The sequence below is a fragment of the Aspergillus vadensis genome, assembly GCF_003184925.1.
Source record: "Aspergillus vadensis CBS 113365 unplaced genomic scaffold BO88scaffold_5, whole genome shotgun sequence".
NCBI lineage: Eukaryota > Fungi > Ascomycota > Eurotiomycetes > Eurotiales > Aspergillaceae > Aspergillus > Aspergillus vadensis.
The window spans coordinates 809,074-828,990 of record NW_020292043.1 but is presented as its reverse complement, the minus strand read 5'-3'; the positions used below and the strand labels follow the sequence as shown (position 1 = coordinate 828,990).

Here is a 19,917-nt window from a genome sequence, read left to right as displayed (position 1 = left end):
TAAACCCCCAGAAAGAGAAAGAGGTAATAATAAAACTGTATAAGATGCGGGTACAACCGATCCGATGATCCGAAGCGCAGTATCTAATCAAATTGCTACGTAGTGTAAAGTAGAAGGGCTGAGCACCGCGCCGTGGAGAATGGGGAAAGTTATAGGCATGGATACATGCAAGGTAACGTCATAGTTGACAGGGAAGAGACAAAGAAAGCAATTGATCTTGTGTGTGTGTTATTTTCCTTTCCGACAAGGCAGACATTAATCCAGATATCTTTTGCATTAGTAAGTATAGTATACTTTCTCTAGGCGAGATTTAACACCACCCCCAGATTCATATTCTGATTGCCTAGTGCAGTTTGCTCGGACCCCTCTACTAAATGTCTAAATCGCCGATGAATATCCGGAGTACAGTACATGATGCCGTCCGTTGGTATTCTATGGTGGATACCCTATAGAACTGCTTATAATTGTAGGATACGAGAACACTGGAATTATTCTACCGGACATACCACCTGCCTGTCGTACGGGTAATCATCGGCAGGAAGACAGGCTCAATGTGGATGCCGTTCGGGTTCATCCGTCAATGAGCCTTGGTGAGTGCTGCTACATGTCCCCGGGTTTGTCGCGGTTGTGGCTGGAGGTGGAGGCCCCAGTTCCGGGATACACCCCACACGGGGAAGGGTTGAAATTGCGAAGGGTAACTCGGGTATCTAATGCACCGTTTAATGAGTACCTTCTGCCGGGCTTTGCTTGTTTAGTATGCAGTTGGAGAATAGCCCTGGCTTCATTTCCAATGCATGTACGGAAAAGTTGTGCGGCTTGTAAGCTTTTAGTGGCTGGGACCCTTTACCTGAGCCGGCTCTATATCAGTGATACAGGTGCGATTTTCTGCTTCTCCCGTAGACGTCGGATACCTGGCTCGGGGCTTTCGGGTCGATGTAGCTGATTTACTTCCCGTCTCGAGGCTTTCGGCGTCAAGTGATTTTCGAATATCGGCATGCCTAGCAGCAAACAGGATGTCAGGCGGAAAGATGCCGTTGCTTGTTACTTTGGGTGTGTGAGACCAGGAGCGCGGATAGTGCGGGGGTAGGAGGCTCGAGTCGAAGCCAGCCAAATCTTGGCAGATGACGCCTGGACAGATCAGGATTGACCTCAGAAAACTAGGCAAGACAAGCGATAGGCAAATAGTAATGCACGTCGGGCTCAGAGGGGGCCGCAACCGGAGTAGCCGGCAATTCAGAGTCGAAGATTAGAACCCATCTTCGATCATGCAATCTACCCCACGGAGAAATTCCCCACATCTTCAACTAACCCCGAATGGCCTGTCTCTGCATGAGCGCATGCGGCACCTGACCGAGAGCAGCCACCCTCCGAGAAAATTCTACGAAAACGACGCCTTTCTTGTAACCCGGTCAAGCGTTATGGTTTAAGATCATTAGAGTGCCATGTGGTCGGCAATGTCCGCTCTACCGGCGATGCGTGGACGATCAACAGTCCGGACTTTGTCCGAGAACTCACTGCGTACGAGCAGTGGATGTCCTAACTAGGACTTGGATAACACATCCACAGTCATGCAAGCAATTTCTCATCTTCAGAGAGTACTCTGACAAGGCCACTATTATTTTGCAGTGGCGCCCCATCACCGTCCACCGTCAGCAGCACCTTAGCCGAAAGTGGGGTAATTTCTTCCCCCCAGGCTAACCGCTAACCTGGATAAATGATGAGCGACGTTTGTGTTTAGGCGACACCGAGGATAGTCGGAGTCAAGAGTGACGCCCGGAACATCGCTGGTAGTGAAGACGTCCCGTTCTTCTTCCTACGGGATCCCATCCGTGCTGTAGGAAGAAGGAGTTGATTACCTCATCTCTTCACCTCCCAAAGTGGAGCATCCCTTCAACTGTTGACCGAAATTTAGAGATTCCAAAGGGAGGACTGCATTGTTTAGAAAGTGGTAAGTATGGGCTGACCCTTGCGGGAGGCCGTTGGGTCGACGTAAGGTGCATTGGAGCCATGTCGGTACGATGACATTTGTTGTGCTCAGAGACCGCGCTTGGCGGTATCTGCTTGTCTGACATGTCGCCAGGCACCTGTTTAACTAACTGGGTTTATGATGTACTCTGGTTGTGCCATCGGTCTGACCGCTGGGAAGCTGCTGGGATAGTGAAGGGAAATGCGGGGAATGCTGGGGTGATGAGTGGAAGAAGACGGGATTACACGGTGGATACTGGATACACACACAAGAGTGACGGTAAGACGCCCAGCCAGATTCGGACCAACAATAGACTTGACGGCACGGATCCATGGGACTCTGGCTAGTAGTAACTTAGTACGAAGTAGTACCTGTTGAGGACTGAATTCCTCCAATGACGACAGCGCGGAAAAACTCACTCTGCTTCATGCTCAATTTCCCCATGCGCCATAGGTATTCACGCCGAGTAAGTAGAGGCTAAAATGCGCTGGGCCACTCGGGATTCGCTCTGGAGGGAGTATTGTTTGGCTCGAGTGTTGGCGGGAATGAGCTAGACTTGCATGGAGATAAACTGCTAGACTGGTGTCTCAGTGAAGAATGTAAAAAGCTGATCTGATACACCTTCCAAATCAGACATACATCAACAAGGAAGTAGTTGAGAAAGGCAAAATATCATGCTTCTATGAGTTAGTTAATAGTTAACTATGGTGGGTGGTATTGACGTAAACCTGGATGGTGCAGGTAATGATGCCGGTTTACCCACAGCTGCAGGGACTGGACGAGGTATTGTGTAACGTAATTACCGGGGCGACCCCTGGCCAAACTAGTGAACTAAACTAAATCCCCTTCCCCGAATGGCTTCCTTCTCCCCCCAGCTTTTCGTATTTTCCCAGACTCCAAGACCATCTCCAGCTTGGTCATTATTGCACTAAAAATGGTCAAAGGAAGCGGGGCTCCAGACTTGTTCCAGTCCTAGACCACGGTCGCCGTTCCCCATGTTGTGCTGGTCTATAGGCTGGGAATAATCCTTACCCCGGTCAACTAACCCTCACCTGACCCTCCGACCTCTTTTGCCAACCGATGTAGAGTTTGTACATGGCTCTGCCGGCCCGAATGCATCATCGCTCGAGCTCCTTCCAGCTTCTCCGACAGTGCCTTGCTTGCCTAATTTCCGACTCCTCCAGGGCCGGTCTACTGGCTTGTTCCACCCAGTCTCCCAATCGGGACATCCCACGTCGATCAGCATACCGGACCAAACATCCATCGCCCATGCTTAGCGTGTCTCTCTTTGACACTGCATGCGGGACTGTGAATTGCATGAGTGGGTAGCTTTGCGGAGACAGCTGCACTGGCATACATCATCGTTGGGTTCCTCAATTCGCATGCCGTGGCGGACGGTCACTTTGTGGCGCTCAAACTATTTAATATGGCCCAGCTCCCCTTTCTCTCGCTGTTTTCGTTTCTGTCCTCCCTAAACCTCCAGTCTTTCCCTCGGACAGGTGTTGCACGGTTGCTCACCTGGTTTGTTTTGCTCCCCCTTTGGGCAACCTTGCCAACATGAGGTTCACTTTGATCGAGGCGGTGGCTCTGACTGCCGTCTCGCTGGCCAGCGCTGTACGTGCCGTTACTTTGTCCTGTGAATTGCAATTGTGCTCAATTAGATTCACTTGTTTGTTTCATCATCGCTGATAATGGTTTATTCATAGGATGAATTGGCTTACTCCCCACCATATTACCCATCCCCTTGGGCCAATGGCCAGGGCGACTGGGCACAGGCATACCAGCGCGCTGTTGATATTGTCTCGCAAATGACATTGGATGAAAAGGTCAATCTGACCACAGGAACTGGGTAGGGTTTACATGGCGCAATGCGTATGCTCCGGCTAACAACTTCTAGATGGGAATTGGAACTATGTGTTGGTCAGACTGGCGGTGTTCCCCGGTAGGTTAGAAAATATTGTCGAGACAGGGGCATTCATTGATTAATGATGACAGATTGGGAGTTCCGGGAATGTGTTTACAGGATAGCCCTCTGGGCGTTCGCGACTGTAAGCCATCTGCTGTTGTTAGGCTTTGATGCTCTTACTGACGCGGCGCAGCCGACTACAACTCTGCTTTCCCTGCCGGTATGAACGTGGCTGCAACCTGGGACAAGAATCTGGCATACCTTCGCGGCAAGGCTATGGGCCAGGAATTTAGTGACAAGGGTGCCGATGTCCAATTGGGTCCAGCTGCCGGCCCTCTCGGTAGAAGTCCTGACGGTGGCCGTAATTGGGAGGGCTTCTCCCCCGACCCGGCCCTAAGTGGTGTGCTCTTTGCAGAGACCATCAAGGGTATCCAAGATGCTGGTGTGGTTGCGACGGCTAAGCACTACATTGCCTACGAGCAAGAGCATTTCCGTCAGGCGCCTGAAGCCCAAGGTTATGGATTTAATATTTCCGAGAGTGGAAGCGCGAACCTCGACGACAAGACTATGCACGAGCTGTACCTCTGGCCCTTCGCGGATGCCATCCGTGCGGGTGCTGGCGCTGTGATGTGCTCCTACAACCAGATCAACAACAGCTATGGCTGCCAGAACAGCTACACCCTGAACAAGCTGCTCAAGGCTGAGCTGGGTTTCCAGGGCTTTGTTATGAGTGATTGGGCAGCTCACCATGCTGGTGTGAGTGGTGCTTTGGCAGGATTGGATATGTCTATGCCAGGAGACGTCGACTACGACAGTGGTACGTCTTACTGGGGTACAAACTTGACCATTAGCGTGCTCAACGGAACGGTGCCCCAATGGCGTGTTGATGACATGGCTGTCCGCATCATGGCCGCCTACTACAAGGTCGGCCGTGACCGTCTGTGGACTCCTCCCAACTTCAGCTCATGGACTAGAGATGAATACGGCTACAAGTACTACTATGTGTCGGAGGGGCCGTACGAGAAGGTCAACCAGTACGTGAACGTGCAACGCAACCACAGCGAACTGATCCGCCGCATTGGAGCGGACAGCACGGTGCTCCTTAAGAACGACGGCGCTCTGCCCTTGACTGGCAAGGAGCGCCTGGTCGCGCTTATCGGAGAAGATGCGGGCTCCAACCCTTATGGTGCCAACGGCTGCAGTGACCGTGGATGCGACAATGGAACATTGGCGATGGGCTGGGGAAGTGGTACTGCCAACTTCCCATACCTGGTGACCCCCGAGCAGGCCATCTCAAACGAGGTGCTTAAGAACAAGAATGGTGTATTCACCGCCACCGATAACTGGGCTATCGATCAGATTGAGGCGCTTGCTAAGACCGCCAGGTAGGAAGATCTCCAACTCTTTTCTTTCTTGTGCAATGGATGTTGACAACATGCTAGTGTCTCTCTTGTCTTTGTCAACGCCGACTCTGGCGAGGGTTACATCAATGTCGACGGAAACCTGGGTGACCGTAGGAACCTGACCCTGTGGAGGAACGGCGATAATGTGATCAAGGCGGCTGCTAGCAACTGCAACAACACCATTGTTGTCATTCACTCTGTCGGCCCAGTCTTGGTTAACGAATGGTACGACAACCCCAATGTTACCGCTATTCTCTGGGGCGGTCTGCCCGGTCAGGAGTCTGGCAACTCTCTTGCCGACGTCCTCTATGGCCGTGTCAACCCCGGTGCCAAGTCGCCCTTTACCTGGGGCAAGACTCGTGAGGCCTACCAAGATTACTTGGTCACCGAGCCCAACAACGGCAACGGAGCCCCCCAGGAAGACTTCGTCGAGGGCGTCTTCATTGACTACCGCGGATTCGACAAGCGCAACGAGACCCCGATCTACGAGTTCGGCTATGGTCTGAGCTACACCACTTTTAACTACTCGAACCTTGAGGTGCAGGTTCTGAGCGCCCCTGCGTACGAGCCTGCTTCGGGTGAGACTGAGGCAGCGCCAACTTTTGGTGAGGTTGGAAATGCGTCGGATTACCTCTACCCCGACGGACTGCAGAGAATCACCAAGTTCATCTACCCCTGGCTCAACGGTACCGATCTCGAGGCATCTTCTGGAGATGCTAGCTACGGACAGGACTCCTCGGACTATCTTCCCGAGGGAGCCACCGATGGCTCTGCGCAACCGATCCTGCCTGCTGGTGGCGGTCCTGGCGGCAACCCTCGCCTTTACGACGAGCTTATCCGCGTGTCAGTGACCATCAAGAACACCGGCAAGGTTGCTGGTGATGAAGTTCCTCAACTGGTAAGTAACAAAAGAACCAAACGAGGTTGAACAAAGCTAATCAGTCGCAGTATGTTTCGCTTGGCGGTCCCAACGAGCCGAAGATCGTGCTGCGTCAATTCGACCGCATCACGCTGCAGCCGTCGGAGGAGACGAAGTGGAACACGACTCTGACGCGCCGTGACCTTGCAAACTGGAATGTTGAGAAGCAGGACTGGGAGATTACGTCGTATCCCAAGATGGTGTTTGTCGGAAGCTCCTCGCGGAAGCTGCCGCTCCGGGCGTCTCTGCCTACTGTTCACTAATTAGTTCTTAAATGGCATACCATGATGGCCGTGGTATATGAATTAATGATTTATGCCAACAACAAGACCACTGTAGATGTAGATGTAGAATGAGTATTGCGTAGTAGTGTGTAGATCATGATACAAGCGATGCCGACACATGGTAGGAAGAGTGGCGCTAGTTGGGGCGGAAACCAAGCGACGTCATCCGCTGCCGACTTCGCCAGTCTTTCTTCTTTTCCTCTTCAGCCTTCTTCCTCCGCTTAAGCCAACAACCATTGCCCATTACCTCTACAACAGCCATTTACTATAATACCCTACTTCTACTCAGTATATACACCACAACAACGACATAACTACACCAGCCTGAACAGACGAACAACCATGCCCTCGCCCGACCCTCCAACCCCAGCGATACGACCCTTCCAACCACCCATAACAGCGCTCCTCATCTACCCAGCGACCCTAATCGTGGGCTCACTCTTCTCCGTGCTCTCTCCCACCGCACAAGGCACACGCGACGACGGCTCCAGCACCCTCCACCCCCACGTTGAGCCCCTAGCCCCGTCCATCGCGTCAGACCTCAACCTCTCCTTTCCTCCGCCGCGGCCCGTCAACTACTTCGCCCGCAAAGACAACATCTTCAATCTATACTTCGTCAAAGTCGGCTGGCTGTGGACCACCGCCGCTCTCGCTTTCATCCTGCTCTCCCAGCCCGCCTACACCCTCGCCGCTAGCCACCGCGCCCGACGCACTGGCCAGGCCGTCCTCCGCTACGCCCTCGCCACGACAGTATGGTATCTCACGACGCAATGGTTCTTCGGCCCGCCGATTATTGACCGCAGCTTTGTGCTGACGGGCGGGAAGTGTGAGCGGGCGGTGCCGCTGGCGGAGAACGAGCCCGCCGCGGCGGATGTCAAGACGCTGTTGACGGCTGCGGCGTGTAAACATGCGGGTGGAGCGTGGAGGGGTGGTCATGATGTTAGTGGACATGTGTTTTTGTTGGTGTTGGCGACGTCGTTGGTTGTGTTTGAGTTGGTCGGGGGGAGTCAGGGTTGGGGGAAGGGAAGTGCGAATGGGAATGGGAATGGGAATGGGGAGGCGGAGAAGAAGGTCAGTGAGGAGGTGGATGTCGTGAGGGTATGGTCTGGCAGGTTTGCTTGGGCGGTTGCTGGGTTGGGGTGGTGGATGTTGTTGATGACGGGGATTTGGTTCCATACGTGGTTTGAGAAGGTATGTTACGATCTGACTGGGTGAGTGATGATGACGATGCTAATGGTTGCAGTTGACGGGGCTGTTGATTGCCCTCGGCACAGTTTATACGATCTACATCTTGCCTCGACGGGTCTTGCCGTGGAGGAATGTGGTAGGCTTGCCGGGTGTTTGAGTATACATGATATGATTATGGCATGATAGATGGTGTAGAGTATAGTACACGATGAATACATTTCTTACCTTAATACACATTAAGCACCGGCGGTACAACAGGCTCATTGTCGAAGAAGCCGCGACAGAAAGCTACGTACCAATTAGCCCAATAACTAGCTCTCAAGAGAACTGGTATTATAAACTCACCTCCCGGAATCAACGCCGCCGCATACATTACCTGCGTAATGGGTCTCAAATCCTCAATATCATCCTCCTCCTCCCCAGCCATATACGGGGCCCAGAAATCCACAATCTGATCCGCATACACCTTCAAATCAACTGCAGTATCCTTCTCGGCCAGCTGTTCCGCAACACACTTAATACCCATCGCGGCACCGAACTCCCTGAACGCCAACCGATACCGCGGATCACGCTGTAGATAGTGCTTAATCTCAAACAGATCATCTACACACATCCCAAGTCAGTCAGTTCCACACCAGCAAAGATGTAGACCCAGGGGGGAATGAACATACAAACCCTCTCAACTCCCCTCCCCAACAACTCCCCGGCCCACTCCTCCTCCTCCCCCTCAACAAGATGCGCCGTCCACAACCCCATCCCCAAATCCAACAAATCATCACTAACCCTCTGTCTCCCCTTCCGTCTCATCACCCTCCTATAGTCCTCAATCTCCTCCTCCAACACTCCTTCCCCCATCCCCCCATCTCCACCGCCATAGGCCAACTCATAAGCCCTAACCACCCTAAAAACCACAAACCCATCAACAGGGTCCAAATTCCCCTCACTCCCCACAAGCACCCTCCTCAACTCCGTATCCAATTTCCACACCATCCTATCCAACCTCCTCCCATCCACCCCCCTGATGAAGAAATGCGGATGTATCGCCCTTCCCAACTCCACCGCCAGCTTATTCCACTTCCCCTCGCCGCTCGCCACGCTCATCCGGTTCAGCGCGAACATCCACAGCGTCAGGTAATGGTGGTATTGGCCGTCGCAGTCGTGGCCTGTCGCGGAGGGTTTGCCGATGCGTAGGCCGCCGGCGAGCGGGTGGGATGGGGATGCGCCGGGGAGGGGCGCGTGGGGAGGATCGCGCGTTCGACCGAGCGTGTTGTGCACGGAGGTGATGAGTTGGGAGGCGAGCGTTAGGAAGTGGTTTTTGCTGGGGGGATTAGGGTGGATACGGTGTAGGGTCAGGAAGTTTAGGACTCCGATGGCGTCCGTCCAGAGGTACCGGCCGAGGTGGCCCCCGGAGGAGGGGGGTGGGGTCCAGGTTTGGGGGTTGGGGGTGGTGGTTATGGAGGGGCCGTAGAGGGTTGTTTGGGCGCGGAGGAAGAGGGAGAGGGTTTGGGGGGTGGGGGTTGGAGGGGGCATGGTTGTTGTATAGATGGGATGGTGGTGAGGGTAGTATGGGTGGGTGTGGGTGTAGATGGGGTTGGATGTATGGTAGTATAGTGGCATGGAAAGGGGGAGACTAGTAAGAGCTGTTCAGGTCAAATCAGAGTTGGAGTATATACTGAAACTAGCATGGAATGAATTGGCTTGTTCGGCAGAAGAGCTCAGTTATTGTATGCTTGATGTCTATGCAGTGAAGTCATCATGAGCGGGAGGTGATCTCATCTAACCCTAATCACATCTATTATACCGCAGTCTCGTACATCCCGATACTTATCAACTACAACCATCATGGACTAACCACAGTATCATACATACCGTACTGGTATAATCTATGTTCAAATTCCTATCCAAAAGAAAGAAGAATATGTCCCTCCAAAACCTCCTCTCCACCGCCGCCCGTCCCCTCCCTCCCATCCACGACCCCAACTTCGCCTCCCACTTCGACAGCTTCGCCAACTACCGCGTCGTCCTCCTCGGCGACGGCAGCCACGGCACCTCCGAGTTCTACGCCGCCCGCGCCGAAATCACAAAGCGTCTCATCGAGCACCACGGCTTCACCACCGTCGCCGTCGAAGCCGACTGGCCTGACGCTGAAGCCATCGACCGCTATGTGCGCCAACGCCCCGGCCCTCAAGCCCATCTCACCAATGACAAGGACGAGCCCTTTCAGCGATTTCCAACTTGGATGTGGCGCAATCGCGAAATGCAAGACCTAGTCGAGTGGATGCGCGACCACAACGCCAATCTACCTGATCACCAGAAGGCCGGATTCTACGGTCTTGATCTGTACAGCATGGGGGCATCCATCCGCGCCGTCGTAGATTATCTCGACCGTCTGGACCCAGAGGCAGGAAAACTGGCGCGTCGTCGCTATGGCTGTTTGCAACCGTGGGTGGATGATCCAACGGCATACGGACTCGCGTCGTTGCGCGGCTTGGCAGACTGCGAGAAGGGCGTTGTGGACATGCTGCGCGACCTGCTGCGAAAGCGACTGCAGTATGCGGAGGAGGATCCGCATAATGGCGAAGAGTCGCATAGTAGTCAGCAGAATGCGTATCTAGTGCGTGACGCAGAGAGATACTACAAGGCGATGTATTATAGCTCTGCGTCGTCATGGACTCTACGTGATACACACATGGTGGATACGCTACGGCGCATCCTTCGTCACAAGCCCCCCGGCAGTAAGGCCGTGGTGTGGGCGCATAATTCGCATTGTGGGGATGCGCGATACACGAGCATGGGCAGTCGGCGCAATGAGGTGAATATCGGACAGCTGTGTCGCGAGCAGTTCGGTCGGGATAAGGTTGCGCTGATCGGCTGTGGGACACATACCGGGACTGTGGCGGCTGCGCATGAGTGGGATGAAGATATGGAGATTATGAAGGTCAAGCCGTCGAGACCGGATAGTTGGGAGTGGTTGGCACATCAGACGGGCATTGAGAGCTTCTTGTTGGATTTGAGGCCGACGAGGATGAGTCCGGAGTTGAGGAGCTTGATGGCGGCGGAGGATCAGCGGTTGGAGAGATTTATTGGCGTCATTTATCGGCCTGATACTGAGCGCATGTCGCATTACTCGCAGGCTGATCTGCAGAACCAGTTCGATGCGTATGTCTGGTTTGATAGCACCGAGGCTGTCAAGCCGTTGGAGCGGGTGCAGCCGCGGACGGCGATGGGTACGGAGGAGACGTATCCATTTGGATTGTAGAGTAGACTGTAAGTAATGGTAGAATGGACTGTAAGGAGTAAAAGTAGATAGTGTTTCAAATTAATGATGATGGACGATATAGTCAATGTGATAACTAGCTCATGCACAGCACAACACGCTTAGCTAAGCCCTGACGTCAGCTCACCGCCTGCGGGTGTTTGTTTATTCTTGAATCTCGCCTTCGCCCTGCATTCATTTAATTCATGATCCATCCCCCCACACAAGCCGATTCTTCGACATCTCGATACCCAATTCCAACGTCACCCGATACACATTGACTACCACAATGGCGGTTCGACGGTCCGCCCGCCTGCGCAGCCGCCAGGCCACCGAGGTGAGCACACCACCCATCCCACTCAGCCTCCATTCCGATGGGCTGCTCGCGCCCTTGCATGACATTCACTGACTCGACCTTAAGGAGCCTGAGGCCCCTGCCGACCCCGTCGTCACTAACAACAACGCCCCCTGCGACACGAACAATCACAACAACTCCGAGAACACGTCCGAAATCGACACAACCATGGCTCGTCTCGGCAAACAGCCGGAGAGATTGCCTCCCGTCGTGGAGCACGAGGAGCCAGCTGATGCTGCTAAGGATGCCCCCGTGCAGCGGTCGCGGAAGAAGACCAAGACTGAGACCGCGTCTAAGAGAAAGTCCAAGGTTGAAGCTAAAGAGCCTGTTGCTGAGGTGACTCCGGCGATCGCTGAGTCTCAGTCCAAGACGGATGCGACTGAACCTGCCGTTGCTGAGACTGAAAAGGAGCCTACTCCCAAGGCTATGGCTGAACCCGCTGCTGCTGAGACTGAAAAGAAACCTACTACCAAGGCTATTCCTGAACCTGCTTCCAAGCTATCGACTCCTAAGAAATCTATCCCAACTCTCAAGGGCACGCCTGTCAACAGAAATACGCCAGTCCAAAAGAACACACCCGTCCACAGAAGCACGCCCGTCCACAAAAGCACACCCACCAGAACTCCCTCCAGCACCCTCGTGCGTCCGTCCCACCAAGAAATGCACCCCAGCAAGGTCCGCCAGAGCACCACCAAACAGGCAGACTCCGGTCTGATCCTGGGCTTCAAGCCCATCAAGAAGGATGCCGAAGGCAAGGTGATCAAGGACACCCTCGCCGACAACACCCCTACCAAAGCCAAGGCCTCACCCGCTCCTTACTACGGCACACCCGCGTTCGAGTTTAAGTTCTCCTGCGACTCGCAGCTCAGTGACGATGCCAAAAAGCTCATGGAAACCGTGCGCGAGGATGCAGCCAAGATCAAAGCTCAGATGACCCTGGAGCCCGGCCAGAACCGCGCCGAGGCAGCGGACCGGAAGATTGTGCAGCCCAAGGGCAAGGCCAGCCGCTTCAGCGACGTGCACATGGCCGAATTCAAGAAGATGGACTCCATTGCTGGCCACGCGTCGGCTTTCCGTGCCACCCGGGGACGCTTCCAGCCAGTGGTCAAGACATTGAAGAGAACCAACTCCAAGGCGCGTTTGGACGATTCGGACCGCAACTCGCCATCGCCATCCAAGATTGCACGTCCTTCACCTGCCCTTGCTGCCCCTGCTAGCAACAAACGCGTCAAGCACGACACGGCCGATGATGCATCGACGCGTCGTCCCACTGCAGCCAGCCCTCCCAAGCCTGTGCAACCCCGGCCCAGATCTACAGTGCGCAGCTCGTTGATGACCCCGACGCGGTCCTCTGCGGCGCGTGCTTCGTCCGTCACCGCAAAGCCGCCCCGCACCTCGATGATTCCGTCGCTCGTCCGGTCTCCAGCTGCGAAGCCGGCCGATGTGCCGCGCACGCCTCAGACAGAGTTCAACCCTCGGCTGAAGAGCAACTTGCCCACTTTGGGTAACCTGAAGTCGATCCTCCGCCGCCACCAGCCTTTGTTCTCCAAGGATCCTGCTAAGATTGCCGCGGGCACCCATGTGGCGGCTCCAGACTTTACCCCGAACCTGCTGTTCGGATCGCGAGGCACAACCGAGGAGCCTGCACAGACGCCGTCGCCAAAGAAACGCGTAGAGTTCACTCCTAGTGTGAAGGCCCGCCATGAGGAGGTTATGTTCTCACCGTCTCCATCGAAGGTTCCGGTTGCCAGTCCATCGCGGACCATTTCCGACGTTGTCTATCCCACACTGCCGGTGTTGACTCCGGAGCAGAACAGGGTCAGCGCCAAGTCTCCCGCCCAAGCGACAACCCCTACCATCCGCCATGTCCGCCCGTCAGATGTCCATGCCAATCCTCTGCCTGAGGTTGCAGGCGTGCCGCACGGAATCGGCCACAAGAAGAGGACCCGTGAGACTGGTGAAGACACCAAGTCTAATGATCTCCCTGAGGTCGCGGGTGTCCCTCACGGCATCGGCCAGAAGAAGAGAAACCGCGCTGCCCTCGAGGATGAGACCGACACCGAGAATGTGCCGCCTGTCGACACAGCCGCGGACGCGCGCAGTGCTAAACGAATGAAGATGACCTCGCCCTCTCCGATCAAGGCGCCCATTCTGAGTGCCCGCAAGGCTGCGGCCCCTAGCCCAACCAAAGCCGCGACTCCCAGCCCCACCAAGCCTCGCTCGCACACTCCCCTCCGATCGGCCACGACCAGCCGCATGAGCACTCCGCGCATCAGCACTCCGGCCAGTGTGCGCGCACGCAACCGGGGCGTGTTGAGCGTCAGCCGCTTGAACATGCTGGCGCAGCCGAAGAACCGTGCCTAAATTGAATGAGACTAACATTGATTGCATTTTTGAGCGTTGGACGCATGGTACTTACTGCGACATTTCTTGTGATGCTTCTTTTCTTTGGCGGCTGCCGTGTATTTAGTGGTCTGGCTTGGTGTCTGCGGGACTTTGATTCTTGTGAAATTGTAGGCGCTGGGATGCATCCGGTATGCAAGGCGTTCATGATCTGATTGATTGGTGAATACAGAGATTGAGACTGTATCATATTACTTGTTAATGAGCTATTCCCTCAAGTACACGAATGAAGTAGATGGTATCAGTAGTTCAGCAGCTTGTTTTAGCCTTAGGTCCTGTTGTTGTTATCGGGTGTAGATTCAAAAAGAAGGTTTTGATAACACTGCGTGCATATGAGGCACTTGGGGAGCAACGCATAAGATACAGGCTGAGGCTGTACCAGTGCAAGGCATCGCTGATACTGACACATCGCATGTCTAGTGAGGTGTGGATACTATGCTAGAAGCAGCCTATCTGACAGTTGAATCAGGTGATCCAGTGGACTACACCCTCCTCTTTTCTTCCTCTCGTCTCCTCCATAATTCTCGGAGACTTGCAAATCTTCACCTTCTTGAATATCTGCCACTTACGATGACCAGCGAGTCATCAAAATAGTATCGGACACATTCGGAGATCTTTCAGCTGATCTACGATGCTTACGTTTGAGTCGATGATCCATTCAGCACTAAGTACGCGAGTACCACACCATGCGATATGATTAGTTCGACCAACCGCCCAGGCGCCTAAAGGTGGGGGTTCATGCATTGAGGCAGATCCCTGTCTTTCATCTCTGCCAGCTCAGCAAACAGGTTTTCAGGTTTTCTTATTGAACTGGAGATAAACTCCATCCCAACCTCCTGCCAACCGACACTACAGTCGTTCTGCCTGCTACAGCTTGTTGCATTCTCGCTCTTAGGAGTCTTAGTTCCTTCAGAACATGTCAAGATTACTACGTGGTCTGTCTTGTCGAATAGGCATTACGGGCAAGAATAGGGACGCGAACCACTCTGGCGTTGATGTGGCTAGAACATGTTCCTTGTGTCTGTGTTTTATACGGGTTCACTTGCACAACCGTGATCTTTTCAATTGGCAACACAACCGGAAATTTTCAGATCTTCGGCATTCCCACTTCCACGAGCCCTGCGCTAGATGCGATGATGTCTCTGATATTTCTCTCTGTGATGTTTGCAAGCATCTCAGGCTGTGCCACCTTAGACATAAACGGGAGTTGGTCGAATTTAAGGTGGACCTCGGGGAGCTTCAGGACGTACATCAACGGTCTGAAAGCTGTGTATTGTGTCGCATGATTGTCCAAGAGTGCTTAGAGGAGTGCAATCCCGAGTCGCATTGTAGCCTGGAACTTGATTTTGACCTTGAGTACAAGGATATCGATTTGAACATACAAGTCCGGACAGGCGGTTAGTATAATACTCTATCATTAGTTTAAATGTAAGCTAATCTGATAAGTTGAGTTAGATGATATAAGAGGCTCATTTGGTGGGGTTTTTGATTCTTCCCAAGCGGTAGTTTGTGCTCTTGCCAAACGAACAATATGGCAGCAGCCGATGGTGAACTGGAGCACCGTTCACACATGGTTAAGACAGTGTGACATAAAGCATTACAAAAAGCATCACCAAAGGCATGGAGAAATTTCATGCGACAATGGGCCCCTAAAAACACCGCCACGCGGGTTTCGAGTTATTGACACTAAAAGAGGATGCGTAGTAATGGCTCCTCCTGCCTGCAGATATGCTACCTTGAGCTACGTGTGGGGTGGCACTGCTGACAACTATGCATTGGCAACAACAAGCAACATCCGAACACTGGAGGAAGAAGGCTACCTATTTAAGCAACCTCTACCGGCGACTATTAGGGATAGCATCCGTGCCTGCATCGAATTGAAGATACGGTACCTCTGGATCGACAGACTGTGCATTGTGCAAGACGACACTGCTGCCGTGAAAGATTCACAGATCAATGCCATGGGTGATATATACAGCCATTCTTACCTTACATTAGTGGATTTAGAAGGCGCCAACATGGATCACGGTCTCCCCGGGGTCTCGCAAGCAAGAGTAGTCCGTATGACCTATAAGATACCAGGGATGAACTTAAGAATCATCGATGAAGAATATCCCAAGCTTGTCAAGAAGTCAAAATGGAATTCCCGCGGCTGGATATTTCAGGAGGCAATGTTGTCGCCAAGAATGCTGATGTTTGCAAATGTAGGTGTATATTTTGAGTGCTCACAAGGTTATCAGGAAGATAGATTTGCCCGAAGGCCGAAATTGAAATATATCATGATGTCATTACTGTTCAACAAGATCAAACGATACCATCGTATAGTGCAGGACTTCACTTCTAGAGACTTGACCTTCAGTGCGGATATTCTCAAGGCATTATCTGGCGTCATGCATTGGAAATTTGGCACGGAGCATTACTTTGGCCTACCACACTCTGAATTTTTGGGGGGTATGCTCTGGTCTCCCCGTGGACTCTCTGCTCTCGAAACGCCAGAGGTCAGGAGTACAGAAACCGGTGATATATTTCCAACCTGGTCGTGGTCTTCTGTGATAGCACCCGTTGAGGTTTATTCAGGCGCAGGAAGAGGCTCGTTTGTAGGGCCCGGTATCATGCTGGGTGCGTGGGGCATCCCATCTTCGAAGACTAAGAAATTGGTGCGCATAATCCCGTCTCATAATCCGAGACCGTCATGGTATGAGAAACCTCAATCGTATGAAGGGATTGGCATCGCATTGATGTGGAAGGAAGGCTGCTTTCCAAAGCCATCGCCGTCCATGCTGAATATCAGCACCACCTGGAAAAATTTATTGGCTCTAATTATGTCCAGATGGGCGTCAGCTAATAAGCTTTTCGAGGAAGCACTTGGGATAGCAAGTAGCTCGGGGAAGATGCATTTCGAGAGAATGTCTTGCTTATTCTACATGGAAAATGCCGATCAGCCGGGAGCATTGCTATCACATACACAATCAATCCATGCTCAAATTGTCAAGCGTGGAGACCAAGAGTGCCCAAGCCCTGCCATCGAAGGATACGTGCATCTAATCTTGCACAGCATCAGTGAAATCGAGGTAGACTTGTGGATACGGCCTAACCCTCTCCATTGGCAATTTCTCGACCATGATTACAGCACGGATCATGGTACCAAACTGGATGTGCTTGCTCTCTCAATGATGTGTGAGGAATGCGCTACTTATGTCTGTCCAGACGAATGGGGCTTGTGGTATGATTCCGAGGGAAGCTTCCTCGGCTCAGATGAAAGGACTATGGTGAAATTCGTTGTCAATGTATTGATCGTCGAAACTCGAGATGGACTGAGTCGGCGAGTGGCTATAGGTGCAGTCGAGCTTCATGACTGGATTGCTGCGTCGCCTGAATATCGGAACTTCACTCTGGTCTAGACTATATGGAGAGGGTAAACTTTGGTTGAAGGATCTACGTACGAGCTAGAATGTTCGAGCTCATACAATGAGATAGGTTGCTGGCAAGTCTCCCGTTTTCGAGCTCTCCTGTGAGGGTGTTAGATCTATAACACAAGAAAGTATCTAACATCTTCCTTTACCCATGCTGCTGCGAAGGCACTACTCTAATCCACTGTGGTGGATGTGTCCAAAAGTCTATATAATCAAACCCACCAAACCATCCATACCTACCACTCTAACTCCCCCTGTGAGAATAACCAAGCACCAACAACCCACCCACCTACCCACACAAACAAAGAAACCTTAAACCAGAACCCAAACCCAAACCCAAAAACCACCAGCGTAAGAACCTACTCCCAACAACCATCCATCCACCTCACCTCACCTCCACCTCCACCTCTACCTACTCACCCGCAAAAAAAGTCGGTGAACACCCTCCCAAACCAACCCAAACCAACTCAACCCCCAATCCAAAACAGGTAAAGTGTACCATAGCACAAGAAACAAGAACGGGAACCAAGTGGACACACTACACACTTCCTCTCTCTGAATCAATGATTATCATTCATGGAGAAATGAGGGGTAATTACTAACCCTAACCATTTACCAACTACACTAATACTTTACTCCGTGTTGGGCCAGTGAGATTATCAACCATGCTTGATAATTTATCTGATTGGTGGGGAAGAGATGACTCACTCATCTTTCTTTTTTTCAACTGTGGGTGGGATTTCGTGCCGGTTGCCGGTTACCGGTTGTCGCTTTACTTTCCCTGATTAATTACCAGTATTCCTGGTATGTGCTTATTTCACCGAAGCTGAGGTTATTTGATTAAATTTCATATATGTATTCTGCTATATAAATATATACTCAATTCAAATATGTGAAAAAGAAAGATAAACGCCGTCCCATGGATCGATTCCCACCCACGGCAAATGTTAAAAGTAAAGATAATCAAAAGTGGGTATCGTATCGGGTATCTCCGCTAAGGCAACCAAACCAAACCAAACCAAACCACAACAACTACTAACTATTGCACACACAATGTTAGTAGTCAGAAGGGTTGTCAGTACTGTACAAAAAAGCAATCATCAATCATCAAACCGTAATCATCATCAATATCATCATCGTCATAGCAGCTTAGAAACTACTCCTACTATCCTGCCTTCCAAACGGCTTGGTAAAGTCCAACGGACTTAATTCCCGCTCCGTGGCGGAGTTATTCGTCTGCGTCTCCCCACTCCACGATTGCGAGCCGTTCGAGTGTCCCGTGGGCGGGAGATCCAGACTATGTCCATGATCTCGTTCGAAACTTCGGTCTCGACCAATTCCATTTTTCAGGATATTGCCCGTCCCCGCACCACCGCTCTCGGAGTGCTCGAACATGGCGATGGAGAGTTCCTCCGAGTCCATGCGGGGCGGGGGCCGTCGACGGGGTGCGGCGCCGGCCGCGGCGTGGTTGAGATCTGAGGGGACGCGAGTGGCATCGACGAAGTCGGGCAAGTCATTGTTATTGTTGAAATTGCCGTGAACAATGTCGCCGTTGCGGCACGGAATCTGCGGTGGGATAGTAACAGGCGAGGCGGCAGCATAGAGCGGCGAATCAGGCTTCCAGGTGAGGTTGTGGGCGCTGCGGACGAGAAGGACGAGTTTACCAAGGACGGCGAATTCGAGCTTGAGTTTGACGCTGTAGATGACGGGTTTGATCATGGTTTCGAGGATGTAGAGGTCGCGGTATTCGATGACGAGAAGTCCCAAATCCAGAGCGATGATGATCAGGTTGATGGCGACGAGCTGGTACATGATTTTGCGTTTGCCGCGGTCGGGATCGAGGCGGAGCATGCGGATGGTTTCCCAGATGTAGAGGACGGAAAGGATGAATTCTTGCAGACAGAAGCCGGTCATTTGAATTTTCTCCATGATGTTGTAGCCGGAGATGAAGATGGCTGGGTGGGAAGAGAGGTTGGAGCAGTAGGTGAGCACGGAGGTGGGGATATGTAAGAGGAAAGCGTCCACGATGATCATGGTGAGGACGCGGCGGAGGACCTTCGGATTGGGGAGGACGAGATGCAGGCGCGAGTAGAGCACCACGGATTGGCCGGTTACCATGGCATACCAGCCGATGGTAATGAGGGTGATGGAGAGGGCGGTAGCGGACGTGAGAGCGAAGTATTTGAGCAAAAAGCCGGCTGAGTAGGGAATCAGACCGAGAGCGGAGATCAGAAGAGACCAGAAGTAGGGACCGCGAAACTGGGAGAAGGTCACAAAGACGAGAATGACCAGTTCGATGGCGTTATACCAGGATAGAGCGGCCATGGTAGCGATGACGATGCGCAGGGCCAGGCTGTTGCCTGAGTAGGGCCCAACCACGCCATTGCCGGGGGAGGCGGTAGGGCCGGTGATCATGATGCCATTGCAGAGAAGACGATATACGATGGGAAGGAAGAAAAGGGAAGTAGAGAAGAGAGGAAGAGGAAGCAGAAGTAGAGAAAGAGGAAGAAGAGGAGAGAGGAAGCGAGACTAAGCGAGTCAGAGTAAGGCTAGACGAGAGAGCGACTAAGAAGAGGAAGAGGCAGACAGAGACAGACAGAAGCAGAGGCCGATGCAGGATCCGGGGCAGGCGGGCAATTACCCGACATGTAATGAATCAAGAATCATGACAGGTCGTCGGGCTCAGATCCTTGCCGTCTGGGGACATTGAAAGGCAGTCAGTGCCCGGCTGACGGGCGGGGGCTGGCGTGACGCGGTGCATTGTTATTTGCAGTTGCCCTTCGCCTGATTTATTGGGCGGGGAGTCTGTCCTCTCTGTTGTCAT

The 19,917-nt window shown here is 52.7% G+C and overlaps 7 protein-coding genes across 7 annotated transcripts; 5 read left to right on the top strand and 2 right to left on the bottom strand.

Annotated features, from left to right (window-relative positions):
• Positions 1-3,523: 3,523 nt before the first annotated feature.
• On the top strand, positions 3,524-6,457 carry BO88DRAFT_451315 (beta-glucosidase; the record flags this gene model as incomplete). Its single annotated transcript, XM_025710624.1, has 7 exons — positions 3,524-3,580; positions 3,673-3,815; positions 3,864-3,908; positions 3,962-4,014; positions 4,066-5,257; positions 5,315-6,173; positions 6,224-6,457. 7 exons carry the CDS (start codon positions 3,524-3,526, stop codon positions 6,455-6,457), a joined length of 2,583 nt encoding a protein of 860 aa, XP_025565428.1.
• A 236-nt stretch (positions 6,458-6,693) lies between these two features.
• On the top strand, positions 6,694-7,908 carry BO88DRAFT_402981 (putative inositol phospholipid biosynthesis protein Scs3). The gene has a single exon (XM_025706245.1). It carries the CDS (start codon positions 6,821-6,823, stop codon positions 7,691-7,693), a length of 873 nt encoding a protein of 290 aa, XP_025565427.1. The 5' UTR covers positions 6,694-6,820; the 3' UTR covers positions 7,694-7,908.
• Positions 7,893-9,196, bottom strand: BO88DRAFT_412803 (uncharacterized protein; the record flags this gene model as incomplete). The annotated part of the gene is made up of 3 exons (XM_025708101.1): positions 7,893-7,954; positions 8,012-8,237; positions 8,342-9,196. 3 exons carry the CDS (start codon positions 9,194-9,196, stop codon positions 7,893-7,895), a joined length of 1,143 nt encoding a protein of 380 aa, XP_025565426.1.
• A 314-nt stretch (positions 9,197-9,510) lies between these two features.
• BO88DRAFT_402980 (putative erythromycin esterase) lies at positions 9,511-11,012 on the top strand. The gene has a single exon (XM_025706244.1). It carries the CDS (start codon positions 9,585-9,587, stop codon positions 10,923-10,925), a length of 1,341 nt encoding a protein of 446 aa, XP_025565425.1. The 5' UTR covers positions 9,511-9,584; the 3' UTR covers positions 10,926-11,012.
• A 199-nt stretch (positions 11,013-11,211) lies between these two features.
• Positions 11,212-13,893, top strand: BO88DRAFT_486127 (uncharacterized protein; the record flags this gene model as incomplete). The annotated part of the gene is made up of 2 exons (XM_025712395.1): positions 11,212-11,259; positions 11,344-13,893. The coding sequence occupies 2 exons, from the start codon at positions 11,212-11,214 to the stop codon at positions 13,639-13,641; spliced, it is 2,346 nt and encodes a 781-aa protein (XP_025565424.1). The 3' UTR covers positions 13,642-13,893.
• A 566-nt stretch (positions 13,894-14,459) lies between these two features.
• Positions 14,460-17,126, top strand: BO88DRAFT_361075 (HET domain-containing protein). The gene is made up of 2 exons (XM_025703865.1): positions 14,460-15,077; positions 15,136-17,126. The coding sequence occupies exons 1-2, from the start codon at positions 14,597-14,599 to the stop codon at positions 17,079-17,081; spliced, it is 2,427 nt and encodes an 808-aa protein (XP_025565423.1). The 5' UTR covers positions 14,460-14,596; the 3' UTR covers positions 17,082-17,126.
• Positions 17,127-17,936: 810 nt separating this feature from the next.
• BO88DRAFT_402979 (uncharacterized protein) lies at positions 17,937-19,816 on the bottom strand. The gene has a single exon (XM_025706243.1). The coding sequence runs from the start codon at positions 19,506-19,508 to the stop codon at positions 18,243-18,245; it is 1,266 nt and encodes a 421-aa protein (XP_025565422.1). The 5' UTR covers positions 19,509-19,816; the 3' UTR covers positions 17,937-18,242.
• Positions 19,817-19,917: the final 101 nt, after the last annotated feature.

What these genes read in the sequence shown, in the direction of transcription:
- BO88DRAFT_402981 (XM_025706245.1), top strand. Translation starts at nt 6,821, where the DNA reads ATGCCCTCGCCCGACCCTCCAACCCCAGCGATACGACCCTTCCAACCA.
- BO88DRAFT_402980 (XM_025706244.1), top strand. Translation starts at nt 9,585, where the DNA reads ATGTCCCTCCAAAACCTCCTCTCCACCGCCGCCCGTCCCCTCCCTCCC.
- BO88DRAFT_361075 (XM_025703865.1), top strand. Translation starts at nt 14,597, where the DNA reads ATGTCAAGATTACTACGTGGTCTGTCTTGTCGAATAGGCATTACGGGC. An exon ending in CATACAAGTCCGGACAGGCG is followed by an intron (nt 15,078 to 15,135) that starts GTTAGTATAATA and finishes AAGTTGAGTTAG; the next exon opens with ATGATATAAGAGGCTCATTT.
- BO88DRAFT_402979 (XM_025706243.1), bottom strand. Translation starts at nt 19,508, where the DNA reads ATGATCACCGGCCCTACCGCCTCCCCCGGCAATGGCGTGGTTGGGCCC.